This window comes from Mauremys reevesii, linkage group 8 (assembly GCF_016161935.1).
Source record: "Mauremys reevesii isolate NIE-2019 linkage group 8, ASM1616193v1, whole genome shotgun sequence".
Classification (NCBI taxonomy): Eukaryota; Metazoa; Chordata; order Testudines; family Geoemydidae; genus Mauremys; species Mauremys reevesii.
This window is the reverse complement of record NC_052630.1, coordinates 67,817,669-67,838,846: the sequence shown is the minus strand read 5'-3', so window position 1 is coordinate 67,838,846 and position 21,178 is coordinate 67,817,669. Positions and strand designations below refer to the sequence as shown.

Here is a 21,178-nt window from a genome sequence, read left to right as displayed (position 1 = left end):
CTATTTAGAACACCAAACACATATTTCTAAAGCAGTTTCATTCTTTTAAAATTGATTTGCAATTGCAAGTCACCTCTAAGTCCCCTATGCTAGTGAATTTCATTCAAAGGACTCAAATGAAAGAATTGTGCCAATGTGTAATGTTACTGTGCATCACCTTTGCAAATCTAATAGTAAATTATTGCCTACTAAGACAATCATCAAATCCAACAAAGATATACAATGCCAATGAAACAAACATAATACATCCATTCTTACCATATCAGGTACAAAAATATGTGGACATAATGCAGCATGTTTTAATCTACTGTTCTTTTTAATTCAGAAATTAATATTAAACATTTTTAGATCTTTAGTATTATTTTTTCTTCCCACAAGCAAATTCAGACTATGGCTGCCATTCCCTCCTAAACTCACCCTGTTATGTCCACTAAAGCTACATACCCAATGGTATTTCATTTGTAATAGGCAAGAAACAGAGTTTGCAAAGTGGAAAATATGTCAGGCGTCAACTGCTAGGATGGGGAGAAATATCCATAATGATACCTGAAATTCACATGGTTTTGAGTTTTATTGCAAACTCAGACTAAGATCATCGAAAGATCCACTGTAGTTCACACACATTTCAAGCAAACAACTGAGACCAGCTGCTTGATCTGATTTATGGTTATATATTGAAATCATGCCAAACTTGTACTTTTTACTGAGTTTTGGTATAGGTTACCCCAAAACTTAAACCTCAGGAACTGATCAAATCTAAACAAAACATAAACCACTACAAACTGAAGCTCCCAAGTTTTGCAATATTTTACACATCACTTATTTTACTTTCAGAAACTTGCATCACATCAGTACCTTAAAGTGAAACGTGCTTAGCATAAAAATGTGTTAGAAAAAGTAATGATGCTCTTAAATTGTCATTAAGATGCATAGTAATTGGCAGAGTCTAGATCTACATGAATCATATTGAAACAAGTCAAAAATCTTTCCAAGGAAATAGTCTTCTCATGCCATAATGGTAAATTCTCAGGATCACAACAAAAACACATTGTATGAACTGCATGAGATACCTACAACTTGCTGCTTTTATAACAGCAGAACACAGGAAAACAACCTTCAGGCCTTTTCATTTTCTCACTTCTACAAGTTACTATATCACTGGAATTCGATCTGGAAATGTAGATGGTGAGCTTCCACCTTAAAACACGCAACTGCCTTAAAAAGTGCGTGTCATCACAATAGCACACTAAAGTTTTGCAGGTAAGCCAAATGAATGCTTGTAAAGAGATGAATAGTAAGTTATTAGAATGGGTTTTGACATCACTCCCCTCCCAATTACCAGTCCATTAAAAATGGCTACTGAGTAAATTTTGTGCCTGGGCATTTAAATTTTCATGGCAGTTTTGTAAAACTGTCACCTTTGTATATCTATATGTACAATATACATGTTAGCTCTCTATTTAACTAGTTCATGATTAATGTTGCAAAACGGCCAAAATTATATGGGGAACACTTTTTTTGTTTTTTAAAGTAGCATTCTTTTGAGTATTTTTTCAGATGGTCTTAACTCAAGTAGCTAACAAATCTTAATATCCATACCTAACTGGATCTTAACTAAATAACGATTTCTTCTAATGTTCTCTTTTTACTGTTGAAATAGTACTAGTATTTCTTTCACAGAAAGAATTACCAGAGTGAATCTTTGACCCTTTCTCCATAAGAGAATGTTGGATTTCATAGCAGGATGATAATATTATGATCCACTGCATATGTTACATGGTCACTGCACACAAATGTGAACTCAACCATAACAACAAAGCAGATTTGAAATATCTAAATTTAAAAAAAATTACTTACAGTGTTAGTGAAAACAGCTAACAAGTTATCTCATGAATGCTAGTAAATATTTAACTTTCACATTGCCACTATTTCTTTATGAATATGTCTGTAGTCACTCAAAAAATAGAAATCATACAGGTTGATCTGCTGCTTCATCTTTCATTAAGTCTTCATATACTTCCCCACCTTCATCTTCTCCATAGACACAATCATATAACTCTTCATCCTCATCGCCACCACTTTCACTAAAAGAAGAAAAGGAAAAGCAACGACATAAAGGATCAGGGATTGAACAGGGATTACAGAGTCAACACTAGGAAACAGAATTTACCAAGATTCTGGGTTTTTCCAGTAAATCTAAAACAGATGAATAAAAAAGAACTCTCAAACTGAACTAAACCACAAAGGGACTATACAATCAATCAATAAGATTTTTTTTTACCTCAACACATTTAAAATCTGACTTTTTAAAATTAACACAAGTTTGAAGAAACAGAGTTAAGTTTCGAACCATGACAGGACTTGAAATACGGTTTCTAAGGAGAATATGGAGCACTGAGTTCTTGCTACCTAAGTTACAGATGATCCTCAGCGTCAGGTCAAATTAAAATCTATCCTAAAAAGAGTGACTCCCCCATGTACTGAATGGGACTGTCAGTTCCTCCAACACCATTTGGACCCAGAGAGAGATCATTAAGGTGGAATTATTCTTGTAAAATAAACTTCACTAGTTAGGGGGAAAACCCAGCTTTCTCAAACTATTTATATTTCTTAAGAAATACACACTTCTAATTGTTTCCTATCTATATTTTAGAGAGCATCTAACTATTACAATTCAGTGTATGGTACATGCTACCTGACATAATAGCCAATCCGAAATAAATCCATTGTAAATTTTTACATGTGAATCCTATAACAGTGCATCAAAATAGAAGCTATTGCACCTAATACTGTAATAGATTTCTATTTTAGAAGCATATTTAGGAACTATATTTTTAATACTGATGCACATATTGCAAAAAACTATAAATCTTAAATGGTAACTTTTGTATGTAACACCAAACTTCTTGTTCTTGCTGAAATCATATTTCTATCCCTTTGTATTAAGATGTTGTGTTTAATAATATAGCAAAATATAAAATTTTGGCAGAGCTGTATGATTTTCTGCATTGTAAATTGTTAGACTCGGGGATTTTAACTGCTAAATTTATGTGTGTCACAACTGAAACATAAGGATTTTTCCACAAGATTTTAGCCATTTTAAAATGAGAGACTGTCAAGGTCTGTTATAGCCTCTCTGCTACTCAAACAGAAGAAGCAGGATGGCTAAAATATAAACCCTTTTTCTTTTGACTTTCCCTTGTACAGCAATGCACGCGGCCCAAAATAGCAAGCATCCTGCAAACCCTTAACTGCATATGGAAATTTACTCAAGTGATGAGTTCCATTGGATTCTGTGGGACTACTTACATGAATAAAAATATATATACACATAATTACCTGCAGGATCAGGGGAAACCATTCACTGAGGCTGTCATTTAACGTAAGTATTTTGATGATACAAACAAATAATTCTACAGAGTGCACTGATATACTTCAATTCATCACCAGACCCCCTCATGAAATACCATCTTATTTTCATATGTATGAAAATCAATCATTAAACTAAGGCACTTTTTTCTGGACAATTAATCCTTCCTTTCTAACCAATCCTTGATCAATCAGATAAAATAACTTATTTTATAAAAGTGTTTTTCATCACGTCATTTAAATAATAGCTACATATCAGAAAACTAAAAGCTTTCATTCTGCTTGAAGATTTACAACATACTCTAGTAAATCAGGAAGGCCTTTGTAGATATCTTCATCATCAACACTTTCTTCTGTGGGGAATGGCCTATAGAGACAAAAGACAACAGTATTAATCAAAGACAGAACCAGTCTGGGTGTTCAGTTTGGGTGGTATGCTGCTGAAATTTCAATTTGGATTAATATGTCTGTCAATCTGTGTGTGTGTCTCTCTCCTTTGATATTGTGGTTTACAGGAGTTAACAATTAAAAAAAAATTGCCACACATGCAGGATGGAACTGTTACATGTAATCATGAATATAAATCAGAGATTTTAAAAGCAAATGTTAACTACTCTGTATTTACAATTAAGTCTAAATTCCATGATTTTCAAAGGATTTTTTGTTCATTTATGTTTTAAAGCCTTGACTTCTGATATTTCAGGTGGGTGAATGTGAAAAGCTTGAAAGTGACCAAGTCAAAGTGTGGGCTGCGCAGAAAGGTGAGAGAAGGTATAATTATGGCTCCTAGTTTGTCAAAGTGGGAGTATGCCATTCTAATTTTAGGAAGGGGCGAGCAGAGGGGCTTTGAAGCTTACTATCGGGCACAGGGTGGCTGGCCCTTTAGGGGAGTTGGGCCCAGCCTCACCTGTGATTAATCAAGCTGCCTTCCAGCTGAGGCTGTGAGGTCAGGGTTCAGGTGATAACTTGGAACATCACCTGGTCCTTGTAAAAGCCAGCAAGTAGTTGAGTTGAGAACTGCAGGAGTCCCTGGATCAAGGAAAAGAACCCAGTTTGATTTGTATGATTCTGAGGAAGACAGCTTGTAGAGCATAAATCTGTAAGGAGCAGGCTAAGATGGAGAAGGGAGTCAGGGGGTTCGCTCAGACTCTAAGCAGCTGTCCTGTGAAGTGCAATCCTACAGGGAGCAGATAGGCCTTTGTAGAAGACCCCCAGGTGGAAAGGACATGGTTGATTGTATAACACAAGTTCAACAATTTTGGTTTGAAGACATAAAAGTGAAGCCCTGAAGAAAAAGAAAAAAATCCTGTGGCTGGAGAGTGTTCTATAGTGCATGGGCCGGTGAGATCCTCCGTGCCCCCGCAGCAAACACTTACACAGAGTGTTAAGAGGAATCTGCACAACACTGCTGCTCCTGCTACCTTTGCAGAAAATGAGGCAGGACAGTAGCTGAGCTCTCACCTGTCTGTTTCCTGCACTGTTGCTACAGGGCTCAAACAATAGGCAGTGGGCTATGTACACAGAAGGTTCATATCACTGACATCTCTGGGAGCCATCTGTGTACATTATAAGGCAGTTTTTGACCCTTATTATATAATTATTTCCCCACCATATACTATGTTTCTGTAATGTTGGCCATTCACCAGTTCATCTTCTGCCTTAGCACCATGTGGAAGCCTAGTGCTCCTCAGCAAACATATAGAAAGGAGAGGCAGAAAATGCCCTAGTAGGCTCCACAGAGTTCAAGGTTCAGAGATCCTTGGTTACTTATCCAACGAGGGAACCCAGGTCATCATCCATGAGGTGCCTAATAATGTCTGAGTTAATGGAGGAAATTTCTTTTGCCTTAGGAGATGCCCTGTATTTCTTGCTTTCCCTTCGCTTTTTCTACCCTCTTTCAGTTTTACAGGTGAGGTGGGTAGGGGAATGCACATTTGGAGAAGGAAAACTGTCCCAATGTGTTGAATACCAGGAGCAGATAAATGTTGAAAATTCACCAGACACCTATTAGCTGGCCTACTAACCAGACAGAGACAGAATCAAAGAAGGGACCTTGAGAGGTCATCAAGCCCAGATCCTTGCACTGAGGCAGGATCAAGTGTTTGTCCCACTTGTTTTTAAAAATGTACAAAGATGGGGAGTCCACCGCCTCCCTTAGAAGCCTATTCCAGAGCTTAGCTATACTGTAGTTCGTAAGTTTATAGTTAGAGCATTAAAGAAAAGGATGTGAGGTGAGGGCCCCACCAGAAAGTGGCGTTGAAATGGGAATGAGCTGGTGAGAAGCACAGCAATGTTGTGCCTAATGCTAGGAAGAGGGATTTCTACCAGAATGTCATGTGTTTGAGGGCTCCGTCCTTTATATCAAGCTCTGACTCCTGGGTATCAGATGAACATGAAACTCCATACTTTCTTTCTCACCCCCTAAGATGCTGGAAAGGAAATGGAGATTTCTGTCTCTTTTCCCAATTCATTACTCCCCAGCTATTGCGAGGGAGGAGGGAGGTCTCTTCCCCAGGCTCTCCTTTTTCTGATCCTCCCCAGCCATTAAAAACTCTAGGCTTGCCTTTTTTGCCATTGACAGCTTTCCCAAGCAGTAGCATGAAATTGATATTATTGGTATTTTAACTACTGCCTATAGGGTTCCAAAGAGCAGTAATGAAAATTGAGTAGAACCTTGTAAATTTTTGCTCCGCTGCTGCTTGAGAAATCTGTCAGCTGCACCAGAGGCACTGAGAGCTGCCTACTGGCTCAGGAAAACATTTGAATTTGGTTTACATTCAGCTGACATTTGGAAGGTTATCTTCACAGCCTTAATTCTTGTAAATATGTTTATTATTATTTGAAAGAGAGATTTAATATTTCTTAAACTAATGAGGTAGGCCCCAAACACTGTAAGAGAAAGCATCTCAATCGCCACTGGTGAGTGCCATTTTTGAGCCCTACGCAGGAGTATTAGTTCACAACATATGTAAATACCTTGTGTGGAAGTCTCATTATAACATACTTAAAACATGCACAACAATTCCTTTATGCTGTATAACTGAGTACACACATACAGCAGGTTATCAACAGAAACTCAATACAATTTCTTAGAAAAAGTTATTTGTCACAAGTTATATTGTTTTAAAACAAATATTTTTGTCAAAATATTAAGAGCAACTGGACTATATATTATAGACAAGCCAATTGATCAATTTCAAATTTTAAGTTGCTTACATGCAAAAGAAATAATATTTTAATAACTTATTTTTTGTTTTATCTACAACTGTTTATAAAGAGCCAAATATATATTTCAAATATGGTTTAAAACAAAGCTGTGAGTGAGACTTAAGCTGCTATTTCTATTCCAAAGTGAATTTGAACAGACAAATTATAAACTCTTGAAAGCAAGTGTTTTACACAAAAATAGATATCGGTCTTTAGATACAACAACAGCACAAATGGCTGTTCCTTAACATAGCTGTTTACTTCTAAATATAGAGAATACAGACAAACCCACAAAAAAGGTAAAAGCAAATTTCCAGGCAATGACAGGGGAAGGGAAGAAGGCACCTTCAGCTCTTAATTCTGGAAAATGTAAAATCTCACTGCACATTGCACAGTAGCGTGAATTAGCACGCTGGAGATTCAGCATGAAGGAGCTTCGATTTGCGGGCTATGTGATAAGGATTTCATTTAAACATGTAGAGTTTTAACGTCAGAACTACTGGTAATGCTACTCTAGACAAGAACAGACCTCTAGATACAATTAGAAGCACAGAAAAAAGAAGGCTAAAACAGTGCAACTGAGATCATATTTCTTTTAATTGTATATCATGGAAAATGTTACAGTACTTGGTTTATAAATGATAAAATGGAAGTTTAGTAGCACAATGTCATACCTTATTCCTGTTGCTAATGCAACAGAAGTGCGAGAAAGTTTTGATAGTGTTTCTATGACCTGCAGAAAAAGGGAACAGAAAATATTTGTTTCGTTGTAGAACAGAAACTATATCATACTTTGTACTCTATTTTTCAATTCTGTAATAAATTCCTGCTTAATTTGCATCATACACCACAAATAGTAAGCCCTCCGGATCTGGCCCTGCAAAGTGCTTCATGCCCTCAACTCCCAAGGTCTCAGCAGCTCCCAAGATTAGGTCTTTAGCACTTTTGGGGGTCAGGGAGAGAGGGGAATGGAGAGAATGGCTCTTGATAAAGAGTAAGTTTAAACAATTTAAATAGATTTCAGAGTAACAATAAAATAGTATTTTTAAATCCACAACTAGCAGGTTCAATTTGCATTTAGACGAATGAAATGTTATCCTGGAGACTGCCATGAGAAGGCTGTTTTTTAGCCACCAAGAAGAAAGAAAATATTCATTCCAGCTATTCCACCAACTGACCAGAAGAGAGAGCCATAAGACAACTCATTCTTAACATGTTTCTAATAAAGAAGTTGGCAGCAGACAGGAAGCAAGTCCCAGCTCATCTCTAGAAAATGAAAACGTTCTTGGAGTTTCATTTTAAGGAGGGTGCTCAAGAACATACATCAAGAAAGAGAAGGATCCAGGGGAAAGCGGAACAGTTACTTTGATAGTATGTGTGGAATTATTTTCCAGTCATCTGCAATACAAGGCGACCTTGTGGTCTGCCCACCAGTTAAGATTTGCTCTGTCATGCATAAATTCTCTCACTTTGAGCGCTGTCGACTGTAAGGCTGGCAATTATCGTTTTCCCGAAAAATTGAGTCAAATGAGACCCAATGTAAATGCCTGCAACTCCACTGAAACCATAAGAGCGGCACCCAGTTACACCAGGACTGAATTGGCCTGATTGCTAGTCCATATTAGGCTAAGCCTTGCATATCAGAGGAAACATATTTAATATATTTCTAGGAATGCCACATTCTATAAAGCAGGCGTTGGTTGGACATAACCCTCCACAAATCATTAGTATAGTAGCCTGCTGATAAAACTGCAAATTAAGACCTCATCACCCACAACAGAACAATGCAATGTTTAGAGAGAAAAACTATGTGCTAAAACACAGACAGTAGTTATCAACTCACTGCACACACTGCAGCTAAAAAAAACTCCATAGCTAGTAAGTATGGCTGGTTGAGAAATGTTCGACAAAACTTCTTTCATCTGAAAATGCTGATTCATTGAAACCAAAGCTTTTCATGAAAACATTGGCTTCAATTAAGCTTTAGTCAAGAAGGTTTCTCAGGTCAAAGAGAGACGCCCATCCAAGAATAGCCAACTGTCAGGTGGTGAGGGCACTCACCTGAGATGTGGGAGACCCAGGTTCAAATTTCTACTCCAAATCAGGTAGAGCTGTGAACACCAGGCTAGAGAGTCAGTCTCTCTCTCTCTCAGACCCAATGAATATTTGTACATACAAAGTAGAGGAGCTCCAACATGAGACAGTGAGAGAGAGAGAAAACACTAACTCTACAGCTCAGGGCACTTGCCTGGGATGTGGCTCCTATCAGATTGCTGAAATCATACCACCTCTGTGAAACATTTCACTTTAGACTAATGGAAAAATTCTCACTGGAATTTGTACATCAGAACTTCTCCAACTAGCTCTTGTTAGCAGTACTGGCTATACACACACAACATTTTCTGATTTTACAATATTTCATATGACAGTAGGTTATTCAAAGCATTGTGCAGGAAGCTACAATACATCTTAGAAGAGGCTCCACACTCATGGATTACAATGTGTCCTATCTTTAATGCCCATTACATGGTATTTCATGCTGTATTTCTTATCTCCGTCCTTCATTCTTATTTTTCAGAGGACCTGAATATTCTGTTTAACTGGAATTAAGGAATCTTCTAGGATTCTCAGCTTTCTTCCCCAGAATACTTCCTCCCAGCAAATCATACACACAATAGGCTACATTGCACAATTGGACTTAGCTGGATTTTAGCTCTAGGTGCTAACTTGGATTGTAAGCTCTTTGGGGCAGGAGCCATCTTTTTGTTCTGTGCGTGTACAATGCTCAACACAACAGGGCTCTGGTCTAGGACTGGGGCTACTAGCACTACATTAATAAACAATAACAGGAGTGCATGAGACTTTGCTCCCCTCAGAGACAAGTGAGTAGGGAATAGGCCGGGAGAAAGCAGTCATAACTCTGTGCTGGCTGACTGCAGGAGGTGTGAGGAAGAAGTAAGTTAGACCCTTAAAAGGGCTGTAACAAATTATTCATCCAGTATAACTGGGGAGGCACAATGACTCAGGGAATCCCTCCAGGGACAGTGCAGCTATAAACTGCCCCTTATTTGGGGTTGATTCACAAATGCACAACCTAGATCTGTTGTTTGTTTGTTTTTAAACACTTCAATATTTGTGTATGAGGTTTTTGTGTGAAAAGATTTAATTCGGCAAGTTTACTACAGCTCACTAAACAAGAGAAAAACTCCCTTCTGACACTTTTCTAGCAGAACATGGGAGCCTTCAGGGAAAGAGACAGTCAAACAAATGAAGGGGAAGCTCTGCCGGTATGCTATTTCTACATTTCCTTTACAAGCAACTCTAAATCTTTGAGCATGAGGTTATGCACTGCTTCAGAAGCACTTCGACACATCAAAGCCAAACTCTCATTTCTAGAGCATAACGCCCAAGACTGTTTTTCAGTGCATGATGAGTTTATGCAAAATAGGGCATGAAATTCAAACACAGGACACTCCAAAAGGAAGTGTATCCTGGACTGTTCCCCAGTGGGTGATGTGTTCTTGATTCATATATTTCAAGCATAGTTGGCAGAGTGAATGGGTTTGCACGAAACATTAACTTTTACTTCATGAAGTTCTCTGACAATAGTTTTTTTGGGACTTAGTATTTATTATTGTTTCACCTGATTCAAAACCAAAAACTGCAACAACTTGGATACACGTGCTGAACAGTTGTATATTAATGGGTTAAGAAGCCATTCACTTGTTAGCTGTTTGTGTATGCACATCTGTATCCTCTGTTGAAATGTTATTTTGTAACTTCCTGCAGTAATATTCCTCAGTAAGTCACATCGGCTATTCCTATGTGTAGTTATAGCAACAGTACTGTAGGGTGACTCTTTTTCATCTTTCTCCAGTCATGGAGATTTCACCTAGTTTAAACGGTGCTATGATAAGGCAAATGTGAGTGGTGTTGTGTTGATGGTGGTGTATTTTTAACAACAACCTACAAGTCCTGCACTTCAAATACAGAATTAAAATGTCTTCTTAAAACCCTTTCCCACTGATATTTAAGAAGACAACTATAAAAATAAACCATATTGCAATGTAATACCAAATCTACATTCATCCTTTAAACAGGCAACAGTTTAAATACACTGAAGCACCTGGCCACCACACATGAAGAGTATATGTACAATTAATTAATCATTGTTCATTTACTATTTACAATATCTCAGCAATTAAATGCTTTTGTTGACTGTAATCTTTGGGCCCAATCCAGTAAACACAAATCTGTAGTGTTTACTATGCTGAGTAGGCACACTGAGGTCAATATAACTAGACATGATCGTAAGCTCTATACACTCAGGGTTGTTTTCAGGATTGGACTCATGTTTGTAATAAATACTGTATTTTAGCTATATAATAAATTAAATGTTTGTGGTAACTTCATAAACTGGAAGTTGTCTAATGCATTGACATCTTAATAGCTTTGACTAAAAGTACAGTTATTCTGTAACACGTTGGAACAAACAGACTGGGTCAGATTTTCAAAGTAGCATGGTTCCTATTTAAGCACTTAAATAAGCGTGAAATTTTCACAAATGCCCAGCACCCTGCAACAACCATTATGTAATTTATGGCAGGGCTTTGGAGCTGTGCTCCGGCTCCGCTCCAGCTCCAGGCAAAAACCTGCTCCGCGCTCCAGCTCAGGGCTCCGCTCCAAAGCCCTGATTTATGACCAGATTACATGCTGAGCTTTTTGAAGCCCTGACCCTTAATTCTTCCCCTAAAATGAGTTAAATCTACAGAGATAGGATAGATAGATAGATAGATAGATAGATAGATAGATAGATAGATAGATAGATAGATAGATAGATAGATAGATAGATAGATAGATAGATAGATAGATAGATAGATAGATAGATAGATAGCAGCCATTTCAGTAGCGACTACTATGGTTAACATTGTTAAACATTTCCCTTACAAACCTATTTTTACTCTTTTACTCTTTCTGAAACATCATGGTCTTTGCTCAAATGTTTGGGTTCTTTTCTTTTCTTTTAAGTTTTGAGCAAAACCTCTTTGACCATTGGATTCAGGAGAAGATAAAAGGTAAATATACATTTTCCCCTATTTTATAAGTATTTTCACTATTTCCATCACACATAAAACTTGAATAACTTGGGATTTGTGCAGTTAACTCCAAGGGCACTGGGAAGTTGCCCCTACTTGCCACAATCTTCAGACAAACAAGATGTGTACAACACAGCCCATCCACTGCCTCAATTCCTGTCTATGGTTGGAACAGTGACCCCAGCCTCTGATACACTCATCTCTTTTTGATACTTCCTCTTGTAGTGCCCTGTGTTTTGGGGTGGGTTTTTGTTTGGTTGGTTGGTTGGTTTCCAGAGGTTAGTACTAGGTAACTGTCTGCCCTGGGTAACACTCTCACACAGACCATTTATATGTGAAGATGTCACACGGTATAGCAATGACTCCACTATGTAGTTAATACCCAGATCTACATCTCAGTTCCATCAGATCCAGTCAATACAGTTGAAGACTTATCTAGTGTCAGGCCAAGATCAGTGCATGGGTAAGAGTCATCAGGTTGAGCATCAGACAACTAAAACCAAGGTAATGCCTGCACCAGAAAAAATGGCATAGCTGCTATGTGCTCCTTCAACTGAGCAAGCATACCTGCTCTCTGTTACCCAGCCAGGAGCACATTTTCCCCATCAGTGCTTGGCAAGGAAGTAGCATTCTTTACTTACAAACCTGACAACAATCACCCATGCCTTAGTCACCTCATGCATGGATTCCTCATGGGGCTATGCACAAAGACCACTCAAACTTCAGGTAGCAAAGAATCTACCCACCTGTTTAATGTGCAATTAATGTTTTAGACAAGGAACATATTATAATTCTGCTTGCTCTACAATCAACACTTTATAGGTAAAAAACACAACTGCAGTTCTAAATGACTTAGGTCCTGATTACCAAGAGACCACCTTTCGCCTCATGTAATTGCAATCAGATAAAGTACTTCAGGAAACAGCTCTCTGGTTTAAACCAAAAAAATGGTTTCACTGAACAGCCTTCAACTCTGGAAAATTTTCCTCCCCTTCAGCCCAGATGTGTTAATTTTTAGGGCACACATTACATTCTATCTATCCATGTTTTCCTAGACTTTTACTGAGGGGGGAGTTTGAAAGGAAGTAAATGGGCTATAGGGAGAGTTTGTTGCTTTTTTTTATATGGTGGGAGGGAGATTCTTAGGGATGTTCAGTGGTTTGAGGAAAATAATTGTTTGATGGGAGGAGATTATTTGGATGTATACTTTTATGTTTAGAGCTTTAGTCAGATGCTTGATACACTGGAATAACTAAAATAAAATGGAAAAATCTAATGCCTGTGAGGAAGCAAAGATGTTTACATGCTATAGATTGAGCTACTTAAACAACCCTCATCCCCTCTGGTGTCTGAGGAACTCCTATGCACTTTATGCAAATAACATGCAAGCAACCACGGCCAATGCTGCCACTCAATCTCACATCTCCGTTCTGTCGTGTTCACTCATGTAAGGTGTTGGGAAAAAAGAAAAAATGTTCCCATTTTGCACATCTCAGGAGCATGCAGCTTTAAAAGATAATGCCAAATTGCACTACTTATATATTCTCAGTTGATTCATGCTGAGAAACAATTGTTATCTTTTCAAATTTATGACTGCTGCTCTGAGGAAGAAGGCTGGAGTTTCCTTTTACAAATCATGAACAATACTGGGTCAACATTTTATCTGACACAGAAGGGGAAAAATATATTCATATATTATTGTACTCCATTTGTTGACTTTTGGAGTCATAGTCCTCTCCAGGAAGTGTTACTTTTACATTTGAATCTCTAATTTAGCTGACAGATGTGAAAAATGACATGTAGCCAAGTAACTCCATAGTGACTACTCAACTGCTGATGTGAAGAGCACATTATTTCAGCAAAGGCTGCTATTAACTTATGCTGAAAACGTCTCTTCGTCTGTCTTTCCTGATAATGTAAGACTTAGCATACTGTGCCAATTCAACCCACTTTCAATCCAACCACAGTTCTTTGGGGAAGAGGAAAGGGACAAGGGCTCTTTGAAAAACAAACACAGAAGATATGTGCATCTGGGTAAAAATATTTTTAAAAAGAAAAAAATAGTGAGCATGATACCAGATCCTCACTTTGGTGCAAGGGCAGCTCTTAAACACATAAATAAATGCAAATTATGGAAGACCAAACCATGCAAATCTGATAGTATCAAATAACACGATTAATGGTACTTGAATTCTTCATGGGTATATGGAGATGCACAGAGGTTAAATCAGGAACCCCAGACAAGAAGTTACTGGCAAATCTAGGAATAGACTCCAGCAGTCCTGATTCTCAGGCTCCAGCTCTTAACTGATAGCAATATTGCCTCATGTGGTACATGAACATTTTGTTAGCATTATTTCAAACATACAACAGTTTCTAATACTGTCTGTGCTTCCTTCACATCATTTCATTTGCCCCTCACCTTACAATCTCTTTTTGATTTCTCTAGTTTTGTTTTGTTCCTATTTACTCTTTAGTTAAAATGACAAATGGAACATAAGTGGATTTTGCACATTCCCTTCTTTATTAACTGCTTCCTTTAAAGAAATTCCAATCACTTTTGAACAAACTATTAAAGAAAAAAGTTGTAATTAAAATGGTTTACAGATTCATGGTACATTTTAACTCATTCAAATAAAAACAAATACATGAGCACCAGGTGTTGAGCTCTGATAGCAGCAAAATAAAGGATTTTAGTCTTAAATTTGTACACTTCCTGCATAAATGACCACCCATCCGTAGTGGGTTGCTAGCCATTTCATCAGCGACATATAGTTCTACCTCATTTAGTATGGTTTTGAAGCCTCCGCTATGTCACATCCAGCCTCAGATCTCCACTCAACTATATCCATTCTCCCTCTCCTCACTGTCTTCTGCCTGAGACGTACCTGGAGAACAATGGGCAGCCAACTTCTCTACACATAAGACTGCTGGTAAGGAAAGAAAATAGTGTGACCAGCTTGCAATGGCATTGTAGAAAAATTCATTAACTGCACACTGAGCCCGGGCTTCTGTGACTGAGAAAGACCTGCCAATGATATTAGATACAAGCCAGCTGTCTAATGCCTTGACACAAAGGGTGATGGCAGAGCTATGACTGAACAAGATGCTTGTGGTTCTTTCAAAAATCTGACTCCAGCTTTTATTTGCAAGGATCCTTCAGAGAAACTGACACATCCATTGAGAAGGAGGATTTCTCAAACTAAGCGATATTTCAGAATTAATACAGGGCAAGTTCGTCATTCTTCTACCATGGTCCTTCATGTGTATATCTGATCCACATGGGATCTCTTGGACCTCAATCCAGCCTGTTCTTCTCTAAGCTTCTTCCACTGCCTCTTTCATCCTGTGTAGTATCACCACTTTCCCCACAAAAGGCTTTCCCTACAAAGGGTACTCCCCTTCAGTTCATTACAATCAGTGAGATCACCTTTTTTGTTTGTTTGTTTCTGATAATTATTGCATCATGATAGAAGGATTCCATCACAGAAAAATGTATAGAATAGCATGTGCCTCTCTTCATCAATTTAACTGATTTTCAAAAGGCATTTGACAGTCTACACAGATGTACATTCTGGAAGATTCTTCAGTCCTACAAATCCCAGATAAAGTTATCAACATAATCAAGGCTATGTATAGATATGCATAAGTGTGGACAATCAGACAATAGAGTGGTTCAATGTGAACACTTGAATGAATAAGGGCTGCATTTTATCTCCACTACAGTAACGCCTCACTTAACGTTGTAGTTATGTTCCTGAAAAATGCGACTTTAAGTGAAAAGATGTTAAACTCATCCAATTTTCCCATAAGATTTAATGTAAATGCGGGAGGTTAGGTTCCAAGGAAATTTGGGGGGGGGAGGGGGCAGACAAAAGGCATTATATACTGTACAGTACTGTACTGTGGTTGGGAGGTGCCCCGGCTTACCTCACACAGGCACAGCCGCTGCTCTCAAGGACTCTAATAAGCACCTTGCGCAGCAGGAGCAGCAGCTTCCCCCCAGAAGAACAGGTGCCAACTTTGCCGGAGGATGCTCCAGGCCCACCTCTTTCCATCCCCGCTCCACTCCAGACCCACCTCTTCCCACCCCCACTCCACCTCCTCTCCGGAGCACGCCATGTCCCCGCTCCTCCCCTTCCCTCCCAGAAAGTCCTAAGTGCTGCAAAACAGCTGTTTGGTGGTGGGGGAAGCACTGGGAGAGAGGGGGTGGAGGCAGAGAAGAGGAACTAGTGCAATGCTCCCTTGTAAAGTCGCTGCTCTTCCACAGGATCTTACAAGCAGTGGACAGAGCAGGCAGCCAAACAACGTTATAAGGGAGCATTGCACAACTGTATACAAGCATGTTTCCTAATGGAGCAGCGACGTAACTTCGAAACAATATTAAGCGGGAGGACATTAAGCGAGGAGTTACTGTATTTGGCTCTGCCATAGGCTGGATAACAAAGAAATGTATTAGCAGCACAAACACCAGAGACAGCATAAGTAGATGGCAAATGCTTAGAAGATGTAGACTTTATTGCTGATACTGCGCTATTGAGCAACACCCTGAAAAGTTACAAACAAAGACTGACAACCTGGCAAAAATAGCAGGCTAAGTAGGGCTCAAAAATTTGTTATGCTAAAACAAACAACTTTGAAACCCAGACGTCAAGCAGTTACATCATGTTAGAAGGCAAAAATATCAAGAATGTAGAACAGTTCATCTACCTGGGCAGCACCATATTAACCTAATAGAGATCTCAAAAAGAAAGTGACATCAAGAATAGGAAAGGCACCCTCAGCATTTACTAAACTCAGCAATGTAGGGAAATCAAAGACATAAAGCCCCAGAACAAAAGTGAGAATTTTCAGTTCAAACACAATCTCAGTGGCAACATATGACTGCGAGAGCTGGACAGCAACTAAAACATCAAACAGAAAACTAAATTACCCATGAAAATAAAGGCCTACAAAAGATTCTGGGTATTGGTTAGAAAGACTTCATTAACAATGAATAGATCCGAGAAATCACCAACCAGCAGATCGTTTCCACCACAATCATACAAAGCTGTCAAGTGGAAACCAACTAGTATGAGGAAACGTGGGTGTCCAAGAGCAGCCTTAAGAACCCCTCTTAACAGAGACGGCTGAATAGTCAATCCCAACACCATACAGCAAATGGAAGCAGCTGCAGATGACACAGAATAATGGAAGAGATTGGTTTTCACCCTGTGCTCTAACATTGGGCTGGAAAGGATGTAAAAGAAAATAAAAAGGACTCTATGATTTATGACATCTCTTAGGCAGCCTGCACAACATCTGCATTGACTTGGAGAAGTCTCATCTGGCATCTGTTTTCTCCAACAATCTCTTCAATGACATCTTGCATAGAGAAGCAGCATTTTTCTCCAAACTTAAACCTTTCACCCTGGAACTTAACATCCACTCTAGGGATATGTCTACACAGAATAAGCCCACCCCAAGCTAGCAGTGAAGACAACATAGTATGAAATTCAGAATGAACTAGTGAGCCACATACATCCCCAGGGTGCATTTTGGGCTTATACCCAGGGTGGGCAAACTACAGCCCGCAGGCCGATCCGGCCCCTCAGGGCTTTGGATACGTCCTGTGGGATTGCCACCCCCATGGCGCTGTGGGCCCTGCGCCACTCCCGGAAGCGGCCAGCGCCACATCCCTGCAGTCCCTGCGGGAGGGGGGAGCAGAGGGCTCTGTGCGCTGCCCTTGCCTGTGGATACCTCCCCCGAAGCTCCCATTGGCCAGGTAAGTGGAGCTGGGCCAGAGCCCAAACCCCTCCTGCACCCCACCCCCAACTCCCTGCCCTGAGCCCCCAGCCTGCACCCAACCCCCTGCTGTACCCCTCACCCCTCCTGCACCCCAACCCCCATCCCTGAGCCCCCTGCCATACCCTGCACCCCAACTCCCTGCCCTGAGCCCCCTGCCTGCACCCCAACCCCTGCCACACCCCACACCCCTCCTGCACCTCAACCCCCAGCCATGAGCCCCCTCATACACTCCACACCCCTCCTCTGCCCCAAATCCTTACCCTGAGCCCCATCCTGCACACTGCACCCCCTCCCACACTCCGCACTCCCTCCTGGACCCCAACCCCCTGCCCCAGCCCTGCATTCATGGTCCTGCATGCAATTTCCCCACCCAGATGTGGCCCACGGGCCAAAACGTTTGCCCATCTCTGTCTTATACCATCTATGCTGAAGCCTGCGCTGCAGTGTCTTCACTGTTATTGTTACCTGCACTAGCCGGATTCAGGCTAGCTTGGGAAGGCTATGCTCACCATTATAATTATGAAAAAGCTGAAAAATGCAGAACACTGAGTATTCTGCTACAATTTTAACAGAACAGGACTAAATTAAAGACACGAGGAGTAAACCATTAATAAATCAGTATCCAGTTATGAACAATATCTATATATATTTTACTCATTAACAAAGTTGTGCTTAACATCTATTTCCATTTTCAAGTGACAAGATTAAAATTGCCAGTTTTAAAGTACAAAAGCTTCCCTAGACAGTTGTATGAGACTCAGATAATCCAAACTGCATGAAGCAGTATATCCTTGCTGATCTCTAGAGTTCTTTTTCTGTCCAAAAGGCTGAGATGTTTAAAAAAAGAAAGTAATGGGGGAGGGGAGTTTTTACAGCAGTTTCCTGTCTGCTTTTGTGGTTTTGACTCTTATGCAGATCTTCTGAATCTTTACAATGCCTAAAGGTTCTTTAGATATTGTTTAAAGAATGGTGACCTTACTTTAAGCATTGTTGTAATAAAACAGAGCATTGGACTGTCCATGAGCATACAGCTGGAAGCTGAAGCTAGACAAATAAGGTGCAATTTCTTACTTACAAAAGACAATGGCTGTGCTGGTCAGTATCTTAGTATCAGTATTTTGTTTTACACTGAGACTGTACTCATGCTGCATATGACATGAAAATTAAAGACAGACAATTCCCAGAAGAGCGTACAGTCCAATGACAACAACAACAAAAAAGCAGGTTAGACCAGGAAATGCAGAGTCGTAGATTTTGAATTATTGCTGTTTCTAAGTCACATCTTAATGTAAATGTATATTTAAATATTCATACTGTGGTAAATACAATATAGGCAAATCAAAATTACATACATAGTGACATTTTGTAGAAGACCATTTCTTAGCATAATATGTATTTTATGGGTAAGTGCAATAATTTTCTGTTTCTGTGAAAAGCAAGACATGAGGGAGAGGATTGTCTGTCTCAGGAGGTTGGTAATGGGACACAGAACCTTCATCTAAGGTTGCTGGCTCCAGCTCAGGTTACCAGTGATTGAAAGTCATTACTAGCAGTTCAGTGAAATGCAACTCAACTGAATTCAGCTGGGTCTCAGTCCAGTACACCATGTCCAAATGAGAAATAAATCCACCACAGCCAGTATTAATTGGCCCCACTCTTGGCAGTCTCAGCAGAGAGGCCTAACACTGAACTGACATGAAAACTTGACTCCAGGGCTTTGAACTGAGTTTCATTGATAGGGCAGTGTGGAAAAGATTGGACTGCTGCTCTCTGTCCTATACATGGTCTGTGGATGAACAGAGGACTTCAAGCTGCATGGATTTCAGGCCACATCATCTTTCCCCAGCAGTCAATTTACACAAACATTTATCTTCGAGGTGGCACTGGGAAAATATACGGCTATCAAACTGCTAATACATCATTTGCTCAAACAAAATATAAACTGTATGTGAAACCCTTTGGGGTACAATCTATTAAACACTGTTTCCAAAAGAGAACATTTTCTATTTCTATAAACTGTGCTAATAAGAATTATTTATGAAGATGATAATGGCCTTATTTAACTAGGGAGCAATACTGAAATATGTGTCAGTCATTCAATTATACAGTTAACATGTGGTCAGGAAGTGTGGCAACAGCTTGAGCAGATTAGATTTTTATATTCATAACTGTTTTGGGGGGGAGGGGAGCATGTTAATAAGCAATTAAAGCTTCCCAGATTCATGCTATTCATTGCTGCATATTCAATTTCAAACATAAAAAACAATAGATGTGTTAAAGAATAAAGCAGGTCTACGAATCAATGAACGCTAAGTAAGATCATTGAAACAGTCCAGTACTAAGACTTCAAAGACACTGTCAACAACTGGTATGTATGTGTTTACTCTACACTGTTTGTAATATGCTTTTACAAGCTTGACCAAAAAAATCCTTTAGTTAACAGATTTTCCCTTTTTATTTTAACAAACATTGATTTTTCCCCACTTCTGTTTCCATCAGAACAGAAATGTCTTGTATTGCACACATCCAACGATACTCACTTCAGGAATGGATTGATGCCAAAACGCGACTAAGGCACTGCAATGCTGAATTGTACAAAAGCCTACTAGACACAGGAAAAAATATTCTGGTCCTTCTTATTGGGGTGAAGTGGAGGGAGCCAAGTGCAAGGGAGGAAGAGAAAGGAAACAAGGAAGAAAAGAGAGATAAAAGTAGGGTTGCCTACCCTCCAGGATTGACCGGGAGTCTCCAGGAATTAAAGATTATTCTTTAATTAAAGATTATGTTGTGTGATGAAATCTCCAGGAATACATCCAACCAAAATTGGCAACCCTAGATAAAAGGGAGAAAAACAAGAAACAAAAGCAAATGAGGAGAATGAAGAGGAAAAGAAAAAGAAAACTGAAGAGGTAGAAACAGAGCTCTTTTGAATCAGTTTGTATTTCACTGGGTACTACATTGTTACAGCATAACTATGCTGTTCGAGATCTATTCCCGTTTACATTGAGATCAAGGCTCGGTCCTCAGCCCAGTGCTTTTTTGGATAAACATATACAAAGAGCTGAGATTTTGTTTGCACAGTGCAGTGTGATTTTTTGGTCTTGGCCCATTGAAATTACCTCTGTTGTCCATCCTGCATGGCAATTAGAACAATACACTTGCTGACGTATATCTTGTGGGCCTACTGCCATTAATACCATGAACAGGTGGAGCATGGCTCTACAAAAGCCTCCCACAGCCTATTAACAGTAGTAGAAGAGCAGGAAAGAAAAAGGATTCCAAAAGAGATTCGCTGGGTGCTAGTGCACCAGGATCCTCAGGCCACGAGAAGCTTCACACAGAACAGGATTTTGCCCTGAGGATTTGTCTGCCCAATGTGTGATGAACTCACACGGATCAATGTAAAGCCATCAGACAGTTGGTTTGTGGCATTCTGTCAAATTGATTCTTTTGCACAAAGCCAAGGCAGACTTAATGAAATTGCACACAGCTCATAGCACTTTTGAAAATGCTAACCTTGCTGTCAACATTTTACCTAACATTACAAAATAGATTTACACCAGGATTTAGCTTTTTCCTCATTTCTAATTTAAAATATATATGAATCAAAAATTCATAGTTCATTCAAAAATAACCATTAATGATCAATTCAAGAGATTCCCCTGACATATTTACTACACAGTTTGAAGAGTGGAGACATGGAGGAGTAGAAACAGAAT

General features: G+C 39.4%; 1 protein-coding gene across 1 annotated transcript in view; it reads right to left on the bottom strand.

Moving 5' to 3' along the window:
* Positions 1-21,178, bottom strand: part of VAV3 (vav guanine nucleotide exchange factor 3) — a 236,388-nt gene that overhangs the window by 141,635 nt on the left and 73,575 nt on the right. Inside the window, exons 3-5 of the mRNA XM_039484962.1 lie at positions 7,251-7,309; positions 3,671-3,736; positions 1,976-2,084 (exon numbers count right to left, since the gene is read on the bottom strand). Coding sequence (XP_039340896.1) covers positions 1,976-2,084; positions 3,671-3,736; positions 7,251-7,309 — 234 coding nt within the window. The remainder of the gene's footprint in view (positions 1-1,975; positions 2,085-3,670; positions 3,737-7,250; positions 7,310-21,178) is intronic.